Here is a 22416-nt window from a genome sequence, read left to right on the forward strand (position 1 = left end):
GTTTCACTCAGCAAATGCTTTACTTGTACAAGTTCTTCATAGCAGGTCTCTGCAAACAGGCTGGTGAAGGGAAGGGCTGCTTCTGCACTAGCGTTGGTGGGGAGGGAGCCAGCTTCCAGGGGTGCACATACACTACTGGCTGGTCCCCGAACCCTGCGGGAGGGCAGATGGGGAGGGTGGAGGGTCTAGCCCGCCAAGGCGTTGAGATGCTGGACTAGCTGCTCCTCAGTCTGCCTTTGTGGCGGCCCATCCCACTTCTGCCAGTCCCACCTCCTACCTGGGTACCCTACCCTATTTTTAGTCATGCCAGTGAGTGATCTCAGATTACATCTCCGCCTGTCCCGCCTCCATCTCTGTAGGGCCTGTCCCAATTTCTTGGAGTCCTTCTCCCACTCTTCGCCTGCCCCACCCTCCCCACTTTGTCACATCCCATCTGTCTGCCCCCTCCCTGCTCTCGCGCCCCACCCCTCGCATGGCCTGCTTCCATCGCCGGCCCCACGTCCTTCCCCGCTTTCACCTTGGCTGCGCTGCCCCTGGTTGGGTCCGAGCTTGGAGTGGCTGGAGGGGTAGGATTTGGAGGCGTAGGGCTTGGGAAGTCGGACTTCGGGGCACGAGGCCCGGTTCCATGTCCTGTGTTCTGGCCATGTCCCCTCGGCCAGGTTAGGTATCTGAGAATAGGGGCTGTGCGCACCTGGGGCGTGGAAGCCTGTGGGAGGAAAAGGAGGGGCCGGTCCTGAGAGCCGGTCCTGAGTGAGAGGACCCTCTCCCGCGGGCCCTCCCAGCCTCCCAAAGGGGCGCACCTGCTCTGTGCAGTCGTTGCAGCGAGCGCGCCAGCTCGGCGTCAGTAAGGCCGCTGAGGCGCATGGCCTGGCAGAAGAAGGTGAGGCCCGCTTGAGCGTGTGGCGAGTGGCCCTGGCTGCGGGACCGGCCCGGGCTCTTGCAGCCTGCGGTCAGCCGCAGAGCCTGCTGCTTCTTGGAGTAGTAGCTTGACGGAGAAAAGTGGAGCAGTCGACTCAGACACCCACCTCCCCGTCCTCTCCATCTCACAGGAGGGGAAACCAAAGCAGGACAGGAAGCTACTTGCCCCTGGCCTAGGGCAAGTTGTCTCCCAGGAAAGTGACCCAGAATTCAGGGCTCCCATCTCTGGGGCAGGAACATCAGGGCACCCCTGCACGGGGCAGAGTCTGCTCCCCCCAGCCTGGGTTCTGAAGCCCAATACAGTTGTGCCCACCTCATCACCTCCCGCGTGGACTTGTAGGGCACAAAGCCCTGCCTCATCAGCTTGAAAACCATCTCTAAGAACAGGGTTTGCAGGTTCTGGGGGTCACGGACCTGGCTGTTTCTCACCTGGCCTGGTGTCAAAGAACACGGGAGAGTAAGGAGGAGGCTTCCCCAGGCCAGGTCCACTTCTGTCCCACCAGCCTTGTCACTCACGTAAGCACTGAGCAAGGCGGTGGCTGTCAGTGAGGACAGCCAGGAAATCTTTGAAGCTTACGGTTCCATCACCTGGGAAGAGAAATGAGTGCCTGCTGGGGTGCTTGCTCCTGTGGAAGCTACCCTGCATAATAAGGATTAGGGGCTTGCCAGAAGTTCCGAGCAGAGAAAGCCAGTCCTGCCTCTAGCCAAGTGACAACCCTGGTTGAGGGGGGAACAAATAGCCCTTGCCCTGGGGTAATCCCAGGTCAGGATGAGGATTAACACAGCAGAAATATTTAGGGGCTCTGGGATAGGTGTGTTGATCAGGGCAGGCTTCCTGGAAGAAGGAACTTTAAAATAGGACCAGGCCAGGGATTCTGTGGGCAAGGGGTGTGTTCTTCAGGGCTAGAGGAGGGAGAGGACGGGAGGGCAGAGACTGGGGCACCCACCATCCAAGTCTGCCTGCTGCACAGCCTCACACATCTCCTGTGGGCTCAAGTGGATCCCCACATTGCGCAGGGCAATCTTCATGCTACGCGTGTCCACAGTGCCTGCTGGGCCGGAGCTGAACAGTCTGAAGACATCCTGGAATGCTGGGGGCCAGGAGAGGGGCAGGCACCCTCTCAGGAAGCCTGAGATCCCCCCACTCCAGCTCAGACGGGACTGAGGATTTGGGTCCCGTCTCCTGGGCATCAAAACTTTTAATATAAAGAAAAACAGTGGCTGCTGTGTGTTGGCACTTGTTAAGCGCTCATTCAATTCTCATTGGCCAAAACTCATGTTCAGATGTGTTTGGATGAAAACCATTCAAAACTCATGTCCAAGGTCACACCACCAGTAGAGGCTGGGCTTTGGACTCGGGTGGTCTGGCTCTGCAGCTACAATGTTTTGAGTCTGCAGGAGCCTTGCTGGCACCTGGCATGTAGCAGGCACTGAAAATTATTGATGAATAAAGTGATTCTGCTTTAAGGGACTGATCTCATGGCATGATCTTTGGGGAGCACTGGGGTCCCAAAATGTCAAAGAGATTTCGTCTACCCCAACCCCCCAGACCCTAGGGGGAAGGGGACTCAGATTCTTTTTTTCCCATCATTTCTCCCAGTTTCCCCTCTCTCTTCCTTCTTCCATCCTGTTCATCCAGCCACCCATTCACCATCCAAGTATCTTCTTATGCACTAGTCTATTCCTCCTTCCATCTTACACACACACACACACACACACACACACACACACACACACACACCCCAGTGAGCCCTGGGTTTGTAGAGATAAACAAAGTAACAAATCAGACTGGCATACAGGGAAGGTTACAATACAATGGACTGCTGACTGCTTCGCACAGTGACCCCAGCCTCTGAGCAGGCAACCCCTTGTAGTTCTGCTCTGAATACCCTCTAATTTCCCTCCCTGCTCCCAGCCATGGGGTCCTCACCTGCCAGCTGCCGGGGTGTCAGGGGTAGCAGGTTCTTGTCTGCAAAACTGCCTCAGGGAAAGAGGTTGGAAAGGCCTTTGCACCTGCCGCAGAGAGATGCCAGGGCCGGGCAGGCCTTACCCCAAACCCAGCATGCCAGGCCTGGCCTCCAGTCCCTGCCCGCACCTCTGAGACCCAGCACCGGGGCCTGACTGCACTGAGTGGATAGCTGCAAGGTTCTTGAACCCCTTGGCCCTCTGTGAGGCCTGCTCAGCCCCTGTGGCCATGGCCGCTGGGGGCTCCATCTGGGTCAGCAGGGTAGTGTGCTGCTGCAGCCTCCCCTTCTGTGTCCTGCCGGCCCGCTCCTCTCCTGGATCTTGAGTGAGCAGTCTTTGAGGCTTCTGGGGAGGCCTTGGAGGCAGGGAGAAGACACTCCCCTCTTGAATGCTGAGATGCCAGGGGACCCAGGACCAGGCCTGTGGATACACAGCTCCACTTCCCCCCAGGACAGCCCCCCATGCCAGCCTGCACCCACAGTCCTCTATCCAGGGGATTGTAGGGACAGTAGTTTGCAGTAGCAGTGGATCCTCCCCGGCCCTAGTTACCTGTAGGTTCTCTCTGCTGCCGGGGCTCTCTTGGTTCTCTGCCCTCTGCTGCCTGAAAGGCAGAGTCACAAGATCTGAGGCTGGTCCAGCGCCCCAGGCCCGAAGCTCCCAGGCTGGCTTTGGGGAGGATTTTAGCATCTTTTGGCAGGAGTGCACTCTCTCCCTCATCACAGGCCTGTTCCTCAGTGCTGGGGAAACTGACGCTTCATTCTTTTGAGTTTCTGCCTCCCTTATGGCGTCTGAATGTGTGACTCTCCTCTGGAAGTTAACATAGGAGGCAGAGGCCCAGGAGAGAAAGAAGCAAGCCCCAGAGTCCTGAAGTCAGGGCTTGTGAGGGTGGGGTCCAGCCCAAGGTAGGGCTGTGGCCTATCTTACCCCAGCTCCCCTGGGAGGGAAGGATCCCCTTTTCCAAACGATGCCAACCCACAAACCACATTTAAAAAGTAACTCCAGGAAGATGCATCCCAAGGGCTGGATGACACCTGTGGCCCCGCCTCTCCCAGTGACCTCTGCTTCTCCTACTCTGCCCTCCTTCCAGCCTCCTGCCCCCTTCTCCGCTGGCCCCCAGCACATTCTTAACTGTTCACCCCTTTCTAATCTTCCTCCCCCAGGCCCCAGAGCCCTGTCATGGCGGGGCAGGCTCTTGAGGGTCTGCAAGGCTGGGCTTTCACTTGACAGGGAGCCTTGGCCCAGATGGGCCTTGAGGTCAACCAGGGCCCAAGCGATGGTGCTGCCTCCCGCTCCTCTCTCTCCCTGACTCCCCTCTTCACACCCATGTCCATCCCCGAAATCAGAATCCCCTTCCCTTCTTTGCTGCCATCTCTCCTCTTTCAGAACCTTCCCCACATTGCCTATTTTCCCCTGATGTGGGGAGGCTTGTGCATTGGTGTGAGTGTTTAGTACGTGTCTGTGTTGCTGCTGTGTGTTTGTGTGCATGGCACGTGTGCAAGGTGCTTCCTCTGTCTCTGTGTGGATGTGTATGGGAGTGCCTGTCTGTGCGACATGCTGGCTAGCTGACGCGGTGTGTGTGTGTGTGTTGCATCCACTATTACACACGACTCTCCCCTACATGTTGAGGTACCTCTAACTCAAGGCTTTGTGCCCCTAGATGGCCAGTCCTCTGGTTTCATTCTTCCTCTCCTTCTAGTCCCTGGACACTGTCCCTACCCGATGCCAGGGCTGCCCCGTGGAGAGAAGCAGGAAGAACTCCAGTCAGACGTCCCTTGCCTGCCCAGCCCCACCCCCAGGAGGCTCTCTCCTCAGATGATCCCTGGGTGTCTCTGGCTTCAGGCCAAGAGCAAGCCCCACTTCATGATCTAAGAAACTGAAGCCTGAGATAGGGCCCTGAGGTCTCCCCAAGTCTAGTCATGAGTCTCTGTTGCTGGCATGGAGGTTAGACAGGTGCGTGTCAAGTGGAAATACCCATGGGGAGTGAGCGGGGACCAACAGGGCTGGTAAAGCAATGCTTCAGGAGGCAGGTGGGGTTGGGGTAGCTAAAAACTGGGGGTGGCATCCCTAAAAACCAACACCAGGACTTCTCAGCTAGGTGAGCTCGCTGGCCCAGGAGCGTCAGCACAGAAAGTCCGAGCCAGGGGCTAGCACTGGAGGCTTTATTGGTTTTGTCTAGTCATTTCTCTGGGGAAGAGGGGGATGACAGCTTAAAATGGATTTGCAGCAATAATGGACTCCCTGTCTTGGTTCCTGGCATCGGCACCAAACTGCAACGCAAAAGAGAGAGTGTCACTTGGGCCCCGGTGGGAGGGTTGGGGGAGTGGGATGAGCCCAGAGGTAAGAGGGCCGTTTCCTGCTGCAGAATAAGCAGCTGATGTTCTATTGTGTCCATCCAGCACCAGGGAGGTGCTGGAAAACACTTTCCCTTGTTTGTCACTTGATGGAAGTGTCCTGGGCCCAAGGCTGGGGCCACCAGATTCTCAACAGGGCGCCTGAGCTTTTCTCGTGAGGGGGAGGCCAGCTGCCCTCCTAATGCTAGAATGGCCCTTCGCATTTTGAACTCAGGGCCCAGACTGAGCTTGGAGCACTCACCCTCCATGGTCCGCAGGCCTGCTCCTGCCCTGGCCTTGGCATTGCACCTCAGTCCACCGGAACCTTGTTTCCAGCAGCATTTATGAGGTCACTGAGGTTGAGACATCACAGCCCAGCCCATCCCCCACCCAGCTCCTTATTCCACTGCTCCCCTCTCCCACCGGATGGTGTGAGGAGTGCCCCACCCACACATTCTAGCACAGATTCCTCTGGGGGCGGGTCGCTGCGTGCCAGCCTCACTTACTTACTCTTTCCTGTCTCCTTTCGGTGTCAGGGACACAGTTGAGGATGGAAGCAACTTCATGTTCCCTTCAATAGCGGCCCTCTGGAGCCCTGGCTTGCTAAAGTCAGGGGAAGGGTGGAAGAAGTTCTCGTCTTCCTGCTTCCTGACTTTCTGCAGCTCTGCGGCGTCCAGTGGTTTCTCTGGTGGCCTCTCTAGCAAATCAGAGAGCGTTTTCCGCTCTGGCTTGTCCTCGGCAGGCTGGGTGGCCCTCTCCACCATGGGCGCTGTAGAAGGCTCCGTGGTCTTCTGGGGTGGAGCTTTCATCATATGCTCCCAATTGGGCAAGTCCATTGTGCTGGAGGAGGCCATGGTCACGGAAGATGCTAAGCTGATCAAATCTGCCAGGCTGATGGTTGGTGGGAGACTGGAGGACGACGGGTGGGCACTTGGCGGCTGCTGGGAGCCTGCTGGCTGGGTGCTGGGGTTCTGGAGCTGCTTCTCAGAGCACAGGGTGTCCGTGGGGTCGGGCTCCTGGTTCACGTTGCTGGTCGTCTTACCTGTGCTCTTCTTGCCATGCTGCAAGTTGATCTCCTGGTGCAGGCTGTGTTCTGAGGTCTGGATGAGCTTGTCTGCCCAGAAGAGGTGCTTGGAGGTCTGCAGGTGGATGGAGCGATGGGCAGTGGACACCTCTTCCTCTTCTAAGGAACACAGGCAGCTGGAGCGCGAGCTCTCACTCCAAAGCGTGGCATCCCACTGCGCTGGCCCCCCCTCGTCCTCCGGGTAAGGGTGGAGGGACTCTATCCTGTACCCCTGTTGCTCAGAGTCTTCGCTGTTGGTCTCTACGTTAGCATCCAGGTAGGCCGTGGGCTGGAACTCGGGTGTCAGACACGGTTCCAACTGTGGCACAGCCTCGGCGTCCAGATCCATCTCCAGCTCCAGTTCTGAGCCTAGGTCCAGGTCCATGTCACGTGGGGGCTCCAGCTCTAGCAATTCGTTCTCCAGGTGAAAAGTTTCAACTGTAAGCTGAGGAGACACCTGCCCCCAAGGTCCTCCTTGGCACCAATTCCCAGTCCTGTTTCCCTCCCATACCCCCTGTCCACTGCTCTTTTCCTCTCCCACACTTGCCTCTTTGTAGACACCTGCCTGGGGCAGGGAAGCCGTGTGGGCAGGTAATGAGGGCTGGTGTGCGTGAGCGTGCCAACACGGGCCTGCTGCTAGGGTCCCACAATAGTCAAGGGTAGGGGCTGGTCAGAATTTAGGGAACTCTGTCCTTTGCCTACCACCTCCACTTAAGAGGTAACCCTGCCCACCATACCTCCATCTGGTCTTCCTCTTGTGCCTGCTGGTCTTGGTTTATGACACTCCTAAGACAGAAGGAGACAGGTGGTGACAGGTTCCATGGAATGGGTGGGACGGCTTTAGGGGAGAGAGGGTCTTTGGGGTTGGCAAGATGTCCCCAGCTCATCCACTCTACTGGCTGTCCCCACTCCCACCAAGAATTCTAGGGTTGTATTCTCAAACTTTAGTGACTTTAGGAAGTGCCCGGAGAGCCTGCCATGTTGCACCCCTTGCCACCCACAAGGAAGGAGCCAGTCGGTTAGGGGTAAGGCCCAGGAATCTTGATTTTAATCAAGTATTCCAGTGAGTCAATGCAGCTCACTTAGAGAACCAGTGCCCAGAAAGTGGCTCCTCACAGAAGAAAAAGCACAGAGCATTGCCCTCCCCGCAACCTGCCCAGTCCCAGCTTAGCTGATGTGAAAAGCAGAGGTGCCTGTGTATGTGCATGCTTGTGTGTGTGTGGAGGGTTCTCTCAGTTTTTGTCTGCAGAGTGCTTCCGTCTTGGCCCTTGCCTTCAGTGCTTAGCCACGTGACTGCTTCTCCTTCCTTAGGCACCTGCCCTCCCCCACCTCAGACAGCTCTGTCCTTAGACCAAGCGGCTCTAATGGACCAGGTCCTATCCACGTCCCTGGGTGTGCCCCACCACCTCTCAGTTCTTCTCTACCACCAGGGACTGGAGGCAGAGGCAGAAGGGGGATGATACCCACCCCCTCCCCCATGGACTTTTGGCCTGCACACTGTCCTTGGGGAGATTTTGGAAACGGACAAGATGGAGGGAGACCCTGGGTTGGAGGGCTACATGAAAACTTGGCAGTGGTGGCCAAGGGTGAGGCTTGGTGGTCCTGGAAGGTGGAGGAGAGGTCCTATGATGATGGGGGACTGGTTCTCACGGTGTTTCCGTAACGTCCACTGAGTCCTTGCTACAGCAGGGAAATCCATTGGCACCTGGCAGGGAGAAGGAGGTGAGCGCAAGGGAGCTGCAGGTGGGGATGGTGCCTGGAGAGTTCCAGAGCCTGGGCGGCTGGTGGGGCTCCAGCCACCCCCTCCCTCCCTCCTTGTCCCTCACCTCAGCCCATTTGCCATCCCCTCTTTCGTCCTGCCCCCGTCTCCTCTCTCTCCTTTGCCAGTGTCACCAGCTCTATCCTCCATGTCTGCTCTCCTCCACTCTCCATGCTGGCCCATCACCGCCCTCTGCCCTCCATGAGCGTGAATGCCAACAGTACTCCTTTCCATTTATTGAGTGCTAATAGTTCAGGCTGAGCACTTGCTGTGCTGTATCTCACTGATTCAACACAAAAAAAGGAGAAGAGGTTCATTTGCCCAAAGTCCCTCAGTTGATTATTCAGGAAGTCAGCACTTGAACGAAGATTTGACTCAGGAAACTGAACTGCCCTGCCCCACATGCGGTCGGGAAGCCTGGAACTGTGTGGGGTCCTCCATCGTGCCCGTTGCCTTCCATTCCTGCCCCTCTGCCCTCTTTCTTCAACTTTCTTTGGCCAGATTGGCTGCTCACCCTAATCCTGGCCATTCCTACCCTGGCTTCTCACCCCATCAACACCCTGGGGTCATCCATCTCCAGCTCAGGGCCAGGGTTCTCACCCCGGCTTGTTCTGAGGCGATGCTGATACAGGTCTGATGATTTATGGGCTTGATCAACCTCCACAGAGGGGACTGACTCCTTGGGGGAGTCCTCCCACCCCGTGCCCCTTCCTAGAGGCTTGTATCTTTTATTGCAGAAGCTTCATTTTTATCCTCGGGGGGTGGGGACAACCAGGTTGTCCCATTCTCTGCTCCCCAGGATAGTGGATAGGGGTTGATGGCGGGATCATCACGGCAATAGGCAAGCTGGGTCCCCATGAGCTTGGAGTGTGGCAGGAAGTGACAGCCTTGGCTGTGGCTGAGACTTGCTCCCAGGATTACATCAGAAGGATGGGACTGTCCTGGTGTCCTAGTATGACAGATGTCAAAAGATCCTTGCTAGGACAGTTCATTGAATCAGGAGCAGAGAATTCCTAAATGCTTCTAATGTGGGAAAAACCAGTCACCTACAAGGGGAGGAGAATCCTACTGGCATCAGTGTTACTTAGCAACAATGGTTGCCTTTAAAACTCTGAGGAAAATGGTTTTTAACCTAGAATTTTATATTGAGCCAAACTATTGTTCCAGATATGGAAAGACTCAGAAAATTTGCCTCCTTGCTATTTTTCGTTTGTTTTTAAAGTTATTTAAAGATGTGCTAAGGCAAAATTAAGGTGTACAACAAGAGCCAGGAAAGAAATAGTGTGTCCACTCCAGGTAAAACAGTTGAGTCCCAAGATGTGAACTCTATAGAGTCCAACAGCCAGTGGCAAGAGGACGGGTCCCAGGAAGTAGACCTCTGAAATAAAGAAAACCCGATAGAATAGTGGACTAGACGTAAGGGATGAAAGAAACGAAGACTATAATAAAACCAAGGAGTGCAAGGAACAGGCAACTAGAAACTCCAGGAAAAACAAAAAGCTATGTGAGAAAGACACGGTAAGAGTGGTAACCCTCCTGGTTCTGCAGGGAACAGTAGATATGTAGTTATAATAATATAAATCCTGTTTATTGACTTTCAACTTTTAGAATCAACATATAGACAAAATTTGGAAAACCCAATTGTGGCTATGGGATAACGTAAAGGTTACCAACCTTGATAGTTTAAAAAAAAAAATACAGTTTAGCGTCTTTGGAGATGGAAGGCAGGGAAGAAAGCTGAAGACAAAGGTAAGGGCACTAAACACTTCACCTTACTATGCGGGGTGTCAAAAGACACCGCCTAACGTTGATGAAAAATAAAGATATAACTATATTAAGCTTACAAAGATATCAGCAGATCTAAAAACAATGGGAGGATGGGGGAGGGTGGGGCCATTAGAGCAGGAAGGTGGCAATGTCTAGAACCTAGAAACCAAGAAAGCCTGTGAGCCTGTAGAGCGATAAGAAGGTAAGTGGGCCGAAAAACAAATGAAAGTTCAAATGAAAAACTGTGGTCGCTCTGAATAGTCAGACTGGGGGTGTGGTGCAGGGGGTTCTTACTTTTCATCACCAGATAAGTCCCTCAGTACTACTGAACAACATGCATATATTTCTTTGATAAAACAAAGAAAATGTTGAGCCCCAGTTATGGGCCAGGCACTGTGCTAGGGGCTGAGGACAAGTGATGACACACACAGTCCCTGCCCCCTTGGAGCGTTCAAGCCCATGGCCATGACCCCTGGAGACCCATTTCTATTTCTTATTCCTACTTTTCCTGAGCGCTAGACTCAAGCTACAGTCACCGAGTACACATTCTCCTGAAGGGGCCTCAACGTCACCTTGTCCAAAACACCACAGATCCCTCGTCAGAGCCCGAGCTGTCTGTTCTCTCTGGACTTCCCTTGTTTCCTACTGTGAAGATACTCAGAACTCATCTCTTCCTGGAGACCTTCCGGACTCCACCTCATGGCCCTGGGCTAGGCTCTCCTCCTCCAGTCACCCCACCCAGACCCTGCAGACCTCGATCTCAGGATGTGGACTCTTGCTGACCCTTAATTAGAGGCGGGCAGGGAGTGTGGGTTGCTCGCTTTGCATCTCTGATCCTCTGCACAGTCTGGCACAAGGTGGATGTCAGCAAAAGTCTGTGCAAAGAAATCCTTCTCCCTCTCACCCTGCAAACCCTGTGCTTTATCCTGCATTTCTTACCTCAGGGTCACACCCTGTGTATCCAGACTCTAGAATGGCCAGCGCACTTCTGCATGTCCTACCTGTCTTCCTTTCCAATCGCTCATCTCTTGAAAACCCCCTCTCCCTTCTCCCCGATTCATCCTATCACCCAAACTGGAAACCTGGGTCATCTGTGAACCCCCTTACGTCCCCAGCTTCTCACCTTCCTACCATGGATGCTGACCTTGTGCACACCCTTTTCTCCACCCCCACTGCCTCCCTCATCTCCCAACGCCAAGGTCAACACAAACCTAGGACTTACTATGTGCTGACACTCGGTTGCTCAGTGCTTTGCACACGTTCAATCCTCATAGCCACTCTACGCACAGATGGTCACGATTCTCCCCTCACAGACGAGGAAACTTGCACAAGCTCACACAGCTAGAAGAGCAGAGCCAGGACCTGGAGGCAGGTCGGACTGTTTCCAAACTCCATGATGCTAACCACGGTGCTGTCTGAAATCTCTTGAGGCCTCTGGCTGGACCGCTGTAACCACATTTCCCTCCAGCTCGAGCTTCAATGACTCCAGAGTAAGCCTGCTGCATCACACCTGCCTCTGGTCACATCCACATTCTAGGGTGGCCTCAAAGACCTGGCTTGGCCTGACCTCTGTTTTATCTCTTGGTATCCAGCTCCCTGCCATGCCTTGAGCCCAAGCCACCCTGGAGCATGGGAGGCCCTTTCGTGCCTCCGTGCCTTTGCACATGCGATTTCCAATACTCAGAGTCTCTGTTCTGGCAAAATCCTACTCATGCCTGACAGTCCAAATCTCCAGTGTCATCTTCTCTGTGACACCTAGCTGTCCAACCTATGTTTTAACTTTTAGTTAACTCATCAGACGCAGGGCCTAGCATAAGAGTAAGCCCTGAAGGGGGTGCAATAAATGTTGCAGGAGTGATTTAAAGTGTCTGCACAAATTTGTTATGTCACAAATTTGGGAAAGGGGAAAAGCTGCTCTCTGGTTGTTGGTTCTTGGCACATTTTTAATGCTGGCCCATGTCTTCATGGAGAGAAAGTCCTGAGAAAAGAGCCCCGATTTCACAGGGGGATCTGAGGCCCCATTATTAAAAATCTGGGAGACCCAGGGCCCTGAGGGGCAAACGTCTTTGCTGGTTGGTACAGTGAAGAGTGCAAAGCACAAACGAGGTGCTCATTAAATATTTGTTGAAGCAGATTGTTTGGTTTTCTGCAAAAGCTCCAAGCATCAACCAGGCACACCTGGAGTGATTTTGGCGGTTATCTGCAGTTTGGATAATTCATGAGTCGTTTCCAGGGCACAAAGCTACTGCTCTTTCGGTGTGCCCAGAACCTCTGGGCAAGAACCGCTGAACCTGCGGCCTTAAGCCCAAGGTGTGCATGCGTGCCCGTGCACACGCACGCTCAAGCACCGCGCAGGACCCAGGCTGGGTGTGAGTCAGGGCAGCCCCCGCATCTCACCCCCGCGGGGTTGGAGAGGGCTTGGGCGGGGGCCCGTCCTTTCAGGCGCCGGGCCCGGGCCAGTTCCGCGTCTCCTCGCCCCGCCCCCTCACTTTCACTTTCCCCGCCCCGCCCCGCCGCGCGCCCGCCCGCCCGCTCCCACCTGTCACCCCCATGCCGACGGAGGAGCCTCTGTCGGGGAGGCGGGGAGCGAGCTGGTGGCTGCTGCCCCTCCGCTTCCAGTGCGCTCTTTGATTGGGAGCTGTAGGGGACGGCGGAGATACTGGGGGCGCCGGCGCCTGTGATGTCGCCTACTCTGTGACGTCCCTGCAGGGACTCTGGCGGGCAGGGTAGAGCTCTCCGGATTCCAGGCCGTGGGTAGGCGCTGCCGTTGCGGGCCGACCCCCGGAGAAGGCGGCCCCACCGCGCCCCGCAGCCAGCCGGAGCCCCTCGCTGGAGACCCCCGGCGGCTCTGTTCCTCCACAGCAGGCTCAGAGTGGTGACTAGGGCAGCGCCGGCAAGCCAGGGGTCTGCTAGACTGGCCCTTGTACTTGTCCTGGGCATGATGGCAAAGTCCACTGCCCCTTCCGTGTTCCCAGGACCCCTCCAAGAACCCGCTGAACCTGCAGCCTTTACCCCAAGGTGTGCATGTGCGTGCCTGCGCACATACACTTGTGTACAACCTCAGGGGGTGTGGAGCCAGATGACACAAAGCACCCTGTGTGCTGGTGGCATCCATGCTCAGACAGGCCCCTGTCCCATGACCAAGGTACCCGCTCTGAGAAAGTCACCTCTGATCATGCACAGACACTCAGGAGGTGGCTGAAGCGCTGAGTCCAGGCCCCTCCCAGTCCAGTTCCTTGGAAGCCTGGCCTCAGGACGGGAGCAGTGGATGTGGCCGTCTTTGCTCTGGGCAGGTGGTGTGCCTTCTCGATCCACGGCTGGTCAGTGCCCAGGCCTTGGCGTCCTCTCCCTCCCCTCGGCCTGGCAGGGACTTCCCTGCTGCCAGCAGGTGGGGCATCCTGCCTAACTGTTCTGAATAGATAGAGATGGGACTGCAAGCACCCACTGGGAAGAGTGGTGGGAAAAGCAGCTCCATTCAAGTGTTAAAAATGGTCCTTGCCCCAAACAAGGGGCAGATTTGACAAGATCCCGCCATGAAGGCAAAGGGAGGCAGCCGTTAGGATCCGAGGTTCAGCAAGCAGACAGGAGAGAGTAGAGATGACCATGGCTTAAACACATTTGTCATTACTGCAAACTTTATTGCTTACCACGAATTCTTTACAATCTGAACTCTGCAGTACCAAGGCTGCAGTTCTTCATGTGCTGGGGGCAGGGGTCTCTCCCTGAGGAGGGGAATGGCTCCATGCACATAGCTAGATAGCAAGACATGGAGACAAGCTTCTCCCAAGGAGGAATCTCAGGGGACATCCCCTGACCCCTAGGAGCTGTGGCCAGCAGGCCCTCCTCCCCCAATGATTCACAGTTGATTAATGCTACATGAGTTCTGATCAGCTCCCCCTTAAAGAGGTTGGGCTGGGCAATGGGAAGGGCTCATCTTAAAGAAATTTGGAGGAGGTTTAAGGGGTCACATGTATGGAGACAGGTTAAGACTTTTGTCCCTTCATCTCTTAGTCTGCTTATGTTTAAGCAGAGCCACTGACCTGCCCTTCTGGAGGGCAGCCATGAAAGTGCTTTGAGGTCATCAGAGTGCAAAGTGCAGCTGGCAGTGGCCCTGTAACCAGGGCCGGGCCGGGTCAACGTGGGTGTGATGCCTGAGCTGTGTCTCAGGAAGCTGGTGTGCAAGTCGAAAGCTGTGGCTCGGGTAACAATAGCGCCTGCATCTGCTTCTTTCTTTTGCATCTATCATGCCCCACACTCAGATAGTTCCTGGAAGGTAGGTCTCATGCCACCCTTCACTTTTACAGGTGAGGGAACTGAGTGCCAGCTAGTCGGGGCAGTGCTGGGCCTGCAGTTGGGGCTTGGCGCCTGCTGCTCTGGAGAAGACTGCTGGCCAGCAGCAAAGGGACACATGCTTGGGGACTGAGACCCATATCACATAAACTCCTTCTTTGGTCCTAGGCTGCAGCTGAGTTCAGCGCAGGACCTGTGTTACAATACCCTGAAAAATGTGATGCATTTTCCCAGGGAGGTGTCCCAGTGTCAGGCACTCCTCCCCCACTGACTCTGTCTGAAGAGTTCTCGGATCTAAAAGGGGGTTCAATGGCTAGGCCAGGCCAGGTAAGGGGGTTAGAAGGCCCCCTGTTAACTCGAGGATGGGCATACCTGCTGCCTGGTCCTGTACTGGACCTGGGGGCTGGGGGTCCTTAGACACTTGACACCCTCACACCTGCCTGGAGACCGAGGGTCTTGTCTACCCCTCCCTGACCCAGGCCGGAAATTGCTCTCCCCTGACTGCCAGCAAGTCGTCACTGATCCAAAGGGGGTCAGGCCGGCTTGTTTGGACCAGGGCAGAGAAGACCCTCTCTGTTCCCCATGGGAAGAGCCTCCTGCCTTCCTCCTCCCCCTCATGTGGGTACAGAGTGTTCTCTTGGCAGGTCAGGCAGGACACAGGTGGGAAATTCTGGGCGGCATTTTGCTGGCCACCACTTAGCCCCTGGTCCCACCGCTGAGCTCCCTGAGAGCAGGCTGGGCCTGTGTCTCTGCGGCATCACTGAGTAACCAGAAGGAAGTCTGCTTCTGGCTGAGTGGAGCCGGTGGCGGAAGGCTGGGTTAGGGCCTGTTCTCCAGCTGGCCATGCTTGACCCTCCAGCTCCAGGCGAAGCTGCCATCTGGGGCCAGGGTGCACTGCAGATCGATGCCCGAGTCTGGCACCTCCATGTCGTAATGCACAGGCTGCCCGTCCTTAGTCACCAAGCTGAAGGCTGTGGCTGGAATCTGGGGCAGAGCAAACCAGTGGGCCTGAGACAGTGGCCTGGGGCTCAGAAGCTGCCTGGGGCTCAGAAGCTACCGGTCTCCTACAGCACTGGGAGCTACCTCCCTCCAGCCAAGCAGTCAGCCCTCAGGGCACTATCTGCCTTTCATTCGGGAGGACTCGGAGAATCTCACCTGGTCCAAGTGTGGGTCCTGGGGACCCTTCAATCACCACTGCCAGTCTTGCTCTGAAACCTGGGGGACATCCTGGCCAACTATTCTCTATGGTGTCATTTCTACTTATTCAGAAGCCTTCCTCCTGGAGGGCTGGACCAGGTGCACTAGCTTCTGGGACTGCCCCGATGCATGTACCTGCCCCCTTACCTGACTGCTGATGCCAGTGGCGATGTCTCCCACCTTAACCCGGTGGAACTCCCGGATGTGCAGGTGTTCACCATTGAGAGACTGGATTTGGACTTTCACGCCTAGAAGGCAAACAAGGTGACCTGTCAGGAGAGCAGCGGCCGGCTCCCTGAGGAGTCCTAAGGAGAGGGAAGCAGGTGGGCTAGGAGGGAGCTGCACAGATGATATTTAGTCTGGAGTGGCACTAAGGTTATACACCTGCTACCTCCTCCTGGCCATTTTCTGTCAACACCAGAATTTGGCCTGCACAAAGCAAAGAGCTAAGGTTGGCTCCTATGGGGAAGTAGTACCCCTGAGTGCACACAAAGCAGAAAGGAACTGGAAACAAAGATTCTTAAATTAGACTGTGGACAACTTAGATTATAATGTTTCCTGAGCTGGAGCAGCATCTGGCCAGGCCGTGGGGACTTGATACCACGAGTCATACTGGCCCTGGGAGCGGGGGGGGGGGGGGGGGGGGCAGGGAACTGCAAGCTGATGAAACCCTTGTTCTAGCGAAATCACAACATAACCTATGCAACCAAGTACGAAAACTAAGTTCTATATATGTTTTCTTTCTCCAATTCTGACCTCAAATTCCACAGAAGGATCACAGAACACTTGTTGCTGAATTCTTGATTTAAATGCTCATGGGATTGTTCTTTCTTTTCCCTTCAGAAGACTTTCATTGCTCAGTTTCTTGACTCTAGGCCAAGACTCTTGACTTCTGAGACTCCATCAGCAGCCTACGAGGCGCAATGGCCCCCCGGCCTCGCTAGGAGAGGCTCCTGGGCGAGCAGGGCCTTGGCTCTACATGACTTAATAGCCAGGTACTTCAAGTTCTTGGTGCCAGGTGCCTTCATCTCCTTGCCCCGTGGGCCGGGAAAAGGGGGACATCAACCTCTCAGGCCCCCTAGTCCTAGGTGGGTCAGGTGCTGGGAATCGGGGTGTTGGACTGTACCATTGAAATAGCTCGGAGGGTCAGTGGGCCGTCCGCGGGCCAGCACCATGTTCCAGCTGGAGCTGCGAGCCTCGGCCTGGCTGCTCCAGGAGTGCACGCCGGAGCTCAGGGTGTCCCGCGAGCTCTGAGAGGCCTTGGACGGGTTCTGAAACAACAAGCGTGGGCAGAGACTCAGGCCCTGGGCTCAGGGAGCCATCTCTGGACTTGGTCTGCGTTGGGGCAAAGGGGCTCTGAGCCTCCCTTGGGATGAGGAACTACTCACGTCCTAGGCTGGCACACGGCTCTACTGGGCACTTTTGGGGCTAAGCAGGGGGCTGAGCTTATGCCGGAGGGTGAGTATTTCTATGGGGACCAAAGCCCAAGCCTCCTTCCCTAGCACCCCCTGCCCCAGTGAGGACCACTCCCAGAAAGAACGAGTGACCTCTGTCACCCTCCCTTTCTTTACCCACTACTTGCACACAGCCCATTCCCAGCTGGACACAAAGCTACCTGCTCGGTGCCCGGCCCCTGGTCCATGGCTGACTCACCTTTTCACTGTCATCTGACAGGGAGAGGCTGTCGACACTGAGGCACGAGAGAATTTGCTCCTGCTCCTCCAGAGAAAACGGCTGGGAGAGGCTGTTGAGAAATAATTCTGCGGAGAAAAGCGGAAGACAGCTGTGAAAGACTGGGAGGGGTCCAGCTGTGGTGTCAGAGTTCTTTCTGCACAGGCTGCAGGAACTGACCTCTGGGGAAGGGGCTGGAAGGGAACCCATGCTGGCTGGAAAGAGGAGGAAGCCCAGGCTGTGGTGGGGCCCAGGCCCGAGCCCAGGGACCCAGAGGCTGCAGCGCTCGTACCTATTTCCAGTTGCTGCAGTTCCTGCTCCGGAAAGGTTGCCTTCCGCTCTGGTGAGCTGGGGTTTTTGGTGGGGGCCGGGTCCAGGGAGGACAGAGGCAAGGGTTCCCATGTCCCAGACTCCTCCTTGCCCCAGTTCAGGCTTGGATACTTGTTCCGCTCTGGGGGATCTGGGGGTAGAGGAGGCTGGAGCTTGGGGGCCCCGCCTGCTGTGTCCTCAGCTGGTTGGGGCCCCAGGGCCCCTGGTGAGAGCTCGCTTGGCTGGATACTCAGAGTCTGATGAGAGTGGGCTGGGAGTGGCGGCGGATGTCTTGGCTCTTTATACTCTCCCCTCCAAGGGCTCTTCAGACCTCCCACTACAAAACAGAGAGCGCATGTGGTGAGGTGGACATGGGCCCGCACAGACCAGACCAGGCCAGGTGGCCTTTCCTGAGCAGTGAGGGAGGACTCTTGCCCCACTAAGGGACACACTTTCGGAGGGCAGGCATCTTCCATCAGACGGCCTCCTATAATGGGAATGCTTTTCATTCCATTTCCCTCCTAGGTAACAGCAGCAAGTTAAAAAATGATACAATCAGCTCCAGAGAAGGGCTTTAATATTAATACTACAGTAAAGAGAAGATTTAAAAACTGCTCTGGGGTAAAAGCAGCTCAGAATTCTCAGCTAAACTGGCCTCCCTGACCCTCTGCTTCTCTTACCCCTACCTCCCCAGTCAGGGCTTCCTGAGGGCACCATTTCTTTAAAGTTGGGGGTAGTTCAGCCCTAGGGCCATCTTTATAACTCCCGTCTATGGGGTCGGGGGCTACGCCAAGTCTCTCTCCTGTTTTATTTATTCCCTTTTCATTCCCATAACCACTGCCTTTCCCCTGACTACCCCCAGATGACATTCTGTTATACTCCATGTGTCACTTTGGGTTTGATCTCGTTCTTGTGAAGTGTGCTGTTTTTATCAATTGTTTAATTTCCAGAAAAGGCGTTGTGCTGTAGGCCTCACTCGGGCCTCTTCTCACCCAGCACTACGGTTTTCAGATCCAGCCAAGTTGCTCTGTGAACATCGAGCTGCTTTAACTGCTACATGGTGCTCCGTGGGGCAACCCCACCCTGACCTCTCCACTCTCCCAGAGTGGGACACCCAACTGCACTCAACTCCCCTCCCACAAATGAGGCTGCAGCGTGTCCCACTATGGATCTGTGGGAATTCCTGTGGCAGTGCCCCCCCGAGTGGAGTGTGGGTCACAGGTCTGCAGATGTCCGCCCGAGTGCTGTCAGGTTCACCCTCCTGCTGGAGCCTAGTAAGGGCTCCGGCCCCACAGCCACACCAGTACTTGGCACTACCAAGTTTCGGATTTTTCCCACTCAAATGGCTGAAGAGGGATACACGGCTTTATTTCACATTCTCTGATTCCTAATGAGTTCAGTCCCCCCTTTCTATGTTGTAACCCTGGTCCCCCATCTCTTGAGCACTACCTCTGCATCGAGGCACAGTACTAAGTCCTTTTACTCACATCACTTCAGTCTTCCCAGCAAGCCTGAAGTTGGTGCCATCCCCATGCCCCACGTGGGGAAACTAAGGCTCCGGCAGGAGGAGCACCTTGCTCTTGACCATGACACTGTCCACCGCCCCTCCTGCCCCTGCCCAGTCGGTGCAGGGCTCTCACCGTGCTGCAGGGCCAGGCTGACCTTCCCCTCCAGCTCCACTGCGGACGCTCGGTGGACAGGCTCTTTCCTCAGCCCCTCCTCTAAGGCCTGGGCCGTGAGAGGGGTGCAGGATGGGGGGATCTCCCTCACAGGCGGAGGCTCGCTAGCAATCTGGGGGTCAAAAGACAACATGTGAGGCCTGCTTCCTCCTCACTTCCCAGCACCCAGCTTTCTGTTCTTGCTTCTCTTCACTCTCCCCACCTTGCTGTGCTGGGGTTGGTCACAAAGATTGGAGTGGCCTCGGCCAGAGTGAGGGCTGAGACTTTTCCAAGAAAAAGGAAAAAAGGGGCCAGGCAGGACAGGCCAGAGCCAGGCAACAAGACGCCCATGACCTTCAGGCCTAGCCTGTCAGGGGCTGCAGGCAGCGGTGGCTCAGGGTGTAGACGGAGGAGAACCCTGACCTTCCAGGAACTCAAGGAGATCCCTCACCTAGGGTCTCCCCTTGGACCTTCAGATTTGGAGGACAAATATTTTAGCCAGGATCCCACATGTATGGTGAGGCTTCTTCCTCTTCCCTGCTGCCATCTGCCACTGAAGTGCAGCCAAAATGGCAGGTCACCTAAGCCTGCAGCCCGGGCCTGTGGCCCTGCTGGCTTTCCCTTCTCTGTCTCAGCTGCTGTTACTGACCTTGAGGCAGAGCGGCCCTCGGAAGTACTGGGTCCAAGGGTGGCAGCCATTGAGCATGTGCAGCATCATGCAGCAGCTGCTCCAGACGTCCACCTTGGCGTCACAGGGCTTACCCATCACCACCTCTGGAGCCATGTGCGTCTCTGTGCCAGGGATGTAGTCCCCTGAGGAGGTGAGGGAGACAGAAAAGTCACCTATAACTTTGCAATGACTACCTCAGTCCATTCCTGAGATGTCTTGCATTGGTCTCGTTAAAGTACTTCAAAGAGAGAGAAAGCCTCCATACCAAACCTGCTGGCGATGAGCTAAGGCAGGGGTTTTGCTGGGGACTGGCACAAAGAATACATCACCCAAATATGGACCATGTCCTTTGGACCAAGCCCTTAAAGTGCTTTTCAAAATGAGGAGGGGCCTGGACATTGAAAATTAGGTTGCAGAAGACCAATTAGTGGTATCACGTTCCCAAAATTTTAGTAAGTGAAAAAAAAGTAATAGGAAACTTAATGCATAAAAGACTAAAAGGATTGATACTAGATGTAAACAGTATTTTTTTCTGGTGATTTATAGTTTTCATTTTTGCTTAGCTCTACTTTCTGCAAAAGATATTAGAAAAGAAATTCCTTTTGTAATAAGAAAAAACAAGTTGTTTTAAAAGCGGAAGACAGGCGTCCATGTTCAATTTACATCTTCAGAATGACCAACCATCCTTTAATAATAAGTAATCCCTTCTAAAAGATTGTTTTTCCTTGGCTCAAAATAAAATCATTTTATACTTAATGCTGTAAGTGAAAAAAGCAGGGTACAAAATTGTGTGATAATGGCCTTAACTAGGTACAGGAAAAAAAAAAAGACCTGGAAGAAATTATCTAAAATACTCAAGATTATCTCTCTGGGCAAGAGGAATGGTAAGAATTCTTTTTTTTCCTCCCTTTCTATACCACTTAACTGTGTAGATGCCAAGCATTTTACAATGGGTGTGGATTATTTTAATAATCGGAAAAATATAAGTTAAAGCCAGATAGTCTCCAGCTGCAGAGCCCAGGCCTTTATCCTTCCAGAAACTACGCTCTCAGAGGTGTGGGAAGGCTGAGGTCACAGGCTGGGAGCACAGCTCCCCCAAAAAGGCTGGTCATGTGGGATGGACCCACAGGAATGCTGAGGCAGAAGACTTGGGGCCTAGAGTGAAGCACAGCCTTTCGGTTCCCTTCTCTGTGTAAAGGGAACACTAGAAATGAGCACCTGACATGCATTAGTACATTTAAGCATACCAAAAGCCTTGCTTAATCCAGGGTTGTTGCGCTGAAGTAATGATGGACATAAAGTGCTCACGCCTCTGATTGGTACTATGGAAGGTACAGGAGAAGGCACAGGGCTAATGCTTAGGAAAGGCTACTGGCTATTATCATCGTGGGGAGGGGCAGTCGGGGTCTTACCTGTGAGCAAGGACTTCCCTAGGCCATCAGGTCGAAGGCACACAGCATGGCCAAAGTCGCAGAGGGCTGCACGGCTCCCGTCATTGGACAGAAGCACATTGTCAGCTGCCACGCCGCCCCAGGGAAGAAGAGCAACAGGTGAGCAATGTCCGGCCCTGGCCCAACCTGGGCCTCCAGTGAGGCAATTTTCTGGCTGACCCTATGTGACAACTGCTGCTTCTGATTAGTTTCATTAGTCATGGAGGAAGGAAGGAGGGTATCCGTTCAGGCTCGAGGCAGGCAGCAGGCAGGATCTCCAAGAGTTCACTCCTGGAGACACTGCCACTCAGCTCTGCTGCCCTCACCCTTCCCTAGTGGTCACCAGTGTGTAGGAGCTTTATCTGCAGTTCTCTGTGGGCACCACCTACTGGAACTACAGTGCCAGGCTGAGGGCTTGGGAAACACACTTCCCTGCCCACTGGCACAGCCCTGTCAACCTCACTCGGGCCCTGCCACTGGAGGTGGCTTGGAAGGCCCAGAACATTGGGGAGGACATGAGGCAGGATGGGGCTAGAAGGAGCCCGCTGGGGACCAGGGCCACGGGAGCCCGGGCCTCACCTTTGACATCGCCGTGTAGAATCCTGCGGGTATGGAGGTACTCCAGCCCTTCCAGGGCCTGGCCCAGGTAGTAAAGGGCTCGGTCCTCTGGCAGACAGCCCTTCTGCTTTATGAGCTGGCCCAGCGAGCCACCTAGGAGATCAATGGTCAGTCTTTACAGAGGGCTTTTCCAGGCCTCCAAACCAAGGGCAAAGGTCTTTGAAGGGCAGTTGGTGGAAAAGCAGGCCTTTCCTGCTGAAGTCACAGGGTCAAGAGGTTAAAAATAGATTGACCGACCGGGGATCAAGGTCAACCTGGGCAAGACTTGGGGAAACCCTTGGCTCTGAATTTTGAGGGAGAAAGAGTGGGACTTGGCTTGGCTTCTTACCTTCCAGCAGTTCCATGAAGATGTTGACCCAAGGACCTTCCTTCACTGCTCCATACAGGGGGACGATTCTGGGCGAGGTCAATCCTGCACATGCTATCAATTCCTCTGCCCGGAACACATCGACTCGCACCTGGGAGGGGCCAGAGGTGGCTGTAAGTCGGCGTGAGGGACCAGGGCCGGCTCCCTGTCATCCTGTCAGGACCCTCGGTGCTCCTAGCAGTGACTGCTGATGTCCCCAGTGATGATGCTGAGGCCCAGCAGGGCCCTGGTGGGCCGATTGGACCCTCAGAGACTGTGTACCCTGGCGGTCAGGGGCCACTCCCAGGACTTGATTCAAGTTCTGCAATGCTGACATGTGCGAAAACACTGTAATCACACAAAACCCGCAACCCTTATCCAGGCTCCTAGCATGCTGCCCACCCTCAAATCTGCCAAACACAGAA

The 22416-nt window shown here is 55.0% G+C and overlaps 3 protein-coding genes across 5 annotated transcripts in view; all 3 read right to left on the bottom strand.

Annotated features, from left to right (window-relative positions):
* Positions 1-19: 19 nt before the first annotated feature.
* On the bottom strand, positions 20-5482 carry LOC117013214 (EF-hand calcium-binding domain-containing protein 3). Its single transcript, XM_033090154.1, has 9 exons — positions 5476-5482; positions 3014-3197; positions 2849-2895; positions 1866-2009; positions 1435-1506; positions 1232-1352; positions 801-985; positions 518-691; positions 20-153 (listed from the first exon to the last, which is right to left on the bottom strand). The coding sequence occupies exons 1-9, from the start codon at positions 5480-5482 to the stop codon at positions 20-22; spliced, it is 1068 nt and encodes a 355-aa protein (XP_032946045.1).
* A 237-nt stretch (positions 5483-5719) lies between these two features.
* Positions 5720-12444, bottom strand: SPATA32 (spermatogenesis associated 32). The gene is made up of 4 exons (XM_033090155.1): positions 12342-12444; positions 7927-7981; positions 7014-7062; positions 5720-6694 (listed from the first exon to the last, which is right to left on the bottom strand). The coding sequence occupies exons 1-4, from the start codon at positions 12352-12354 to the stop codon at positions 5720-5722; spliced, it is 1092 nt and encodes a 363-aa protein (XP_032946046.1). The 5' UTR covers positions 12355-12444.
* A 986-nt stretch (positions 12445-13430) lies between these two features.
* The window catches only part of MAP3K14 (mitogen-activated protein kinase kinase kinase 14), a 39808-nt gene continuing 30822 nt past the window's right edge, over positions 13431-22416 (bottom strand). For all 3 annotated transcript variants that reach the window (XM_033091398.1, XM_033091399.1, XM_033091400.1), the window contains 10 exons: positions 21974-22103; positions 21607-21738; positions 21010-21114; positions 19577-19740; positions 18910-19060; positions 17253-17606; positions 16943-17049; positions 16416-16560; positions 15437-15537; positions 13431-15076 (listed from right to left, as the gene is read on the bottom strand). In XM_033091398.1, the coding sequence (XP_032947289.1) occupies positions 14912-15076; positions 15437-15537; positions 16416-16560; positions 16943-17049; positions 17253-17606; positions 18910-19060; positions 19577-19740; positions 21010-21114; positions 21607-21738; positions 21974-22103 (1554 nt within the window). In that variant the 3' untranslated portion in view covers positions 13431-14911. The remainder of the gene's footprint in view (positions 15077-15436; positions 15538-16415; positions 16561-16942; positions 17050-17252; positions 17607-18909; positions 19061-19576; positions 19741-21009; positions 21115-21606; positions 21739-21973; positions 22104-22416) is intronic.

The sequence above is a fragment of the Rhinolophus ferrumequinum genome, chromosome 21, assembly GCF_004115265.2.
Source record: "Rhinolophus ferrumequinum isolate MPI-CBG mRhiFer1 chromosome 21, mRhiFer1_v1.p, whole genome shotgun sequence".
In the NCBI taxonomy this organism is placed as follows: Eukaryota; Metazoa; Chordata; class Mammalia; order Chiroptera; family Rhinolophidae; genus Rhinolophus; species Rhinolophus ferrumequinum.

Coding starts and splice junctions, on each gene's coding strand:
- LOC117013214 (XM_033090154.1), bottom strand. Junction 1,507..1,865: donor GCAGCAGGCAGACTTGGATG/GTGGGTGCCCCA, acceptor TTCTCTTCCCAG/GTGATGGAACCGTAAGCTTC. Junction 154..517: donor CCAGGGGCAGCGCAGCCAAG/GTGAAAGCGGGG, acceptor GCCCTCCCGCAG/GGTTCGGGGACCAGCCAGTA.
- SPATA32 (XM_033090155.1), bottom strand. Junction 7,063..7,926: donor GTGGACGTTACGGAAACACC/GTGAGAACCAGT, acceptor CTTCTGTCTTAG/GAGTGTCATAAACCAAGACC. Junction 6,695..7,013: donor AAGAGGAAGACCAGATGGAG/GTATGGTGGGCA, acceptor TTTCACCTGGAG/AACGAATTGCTAGAGCTGGA.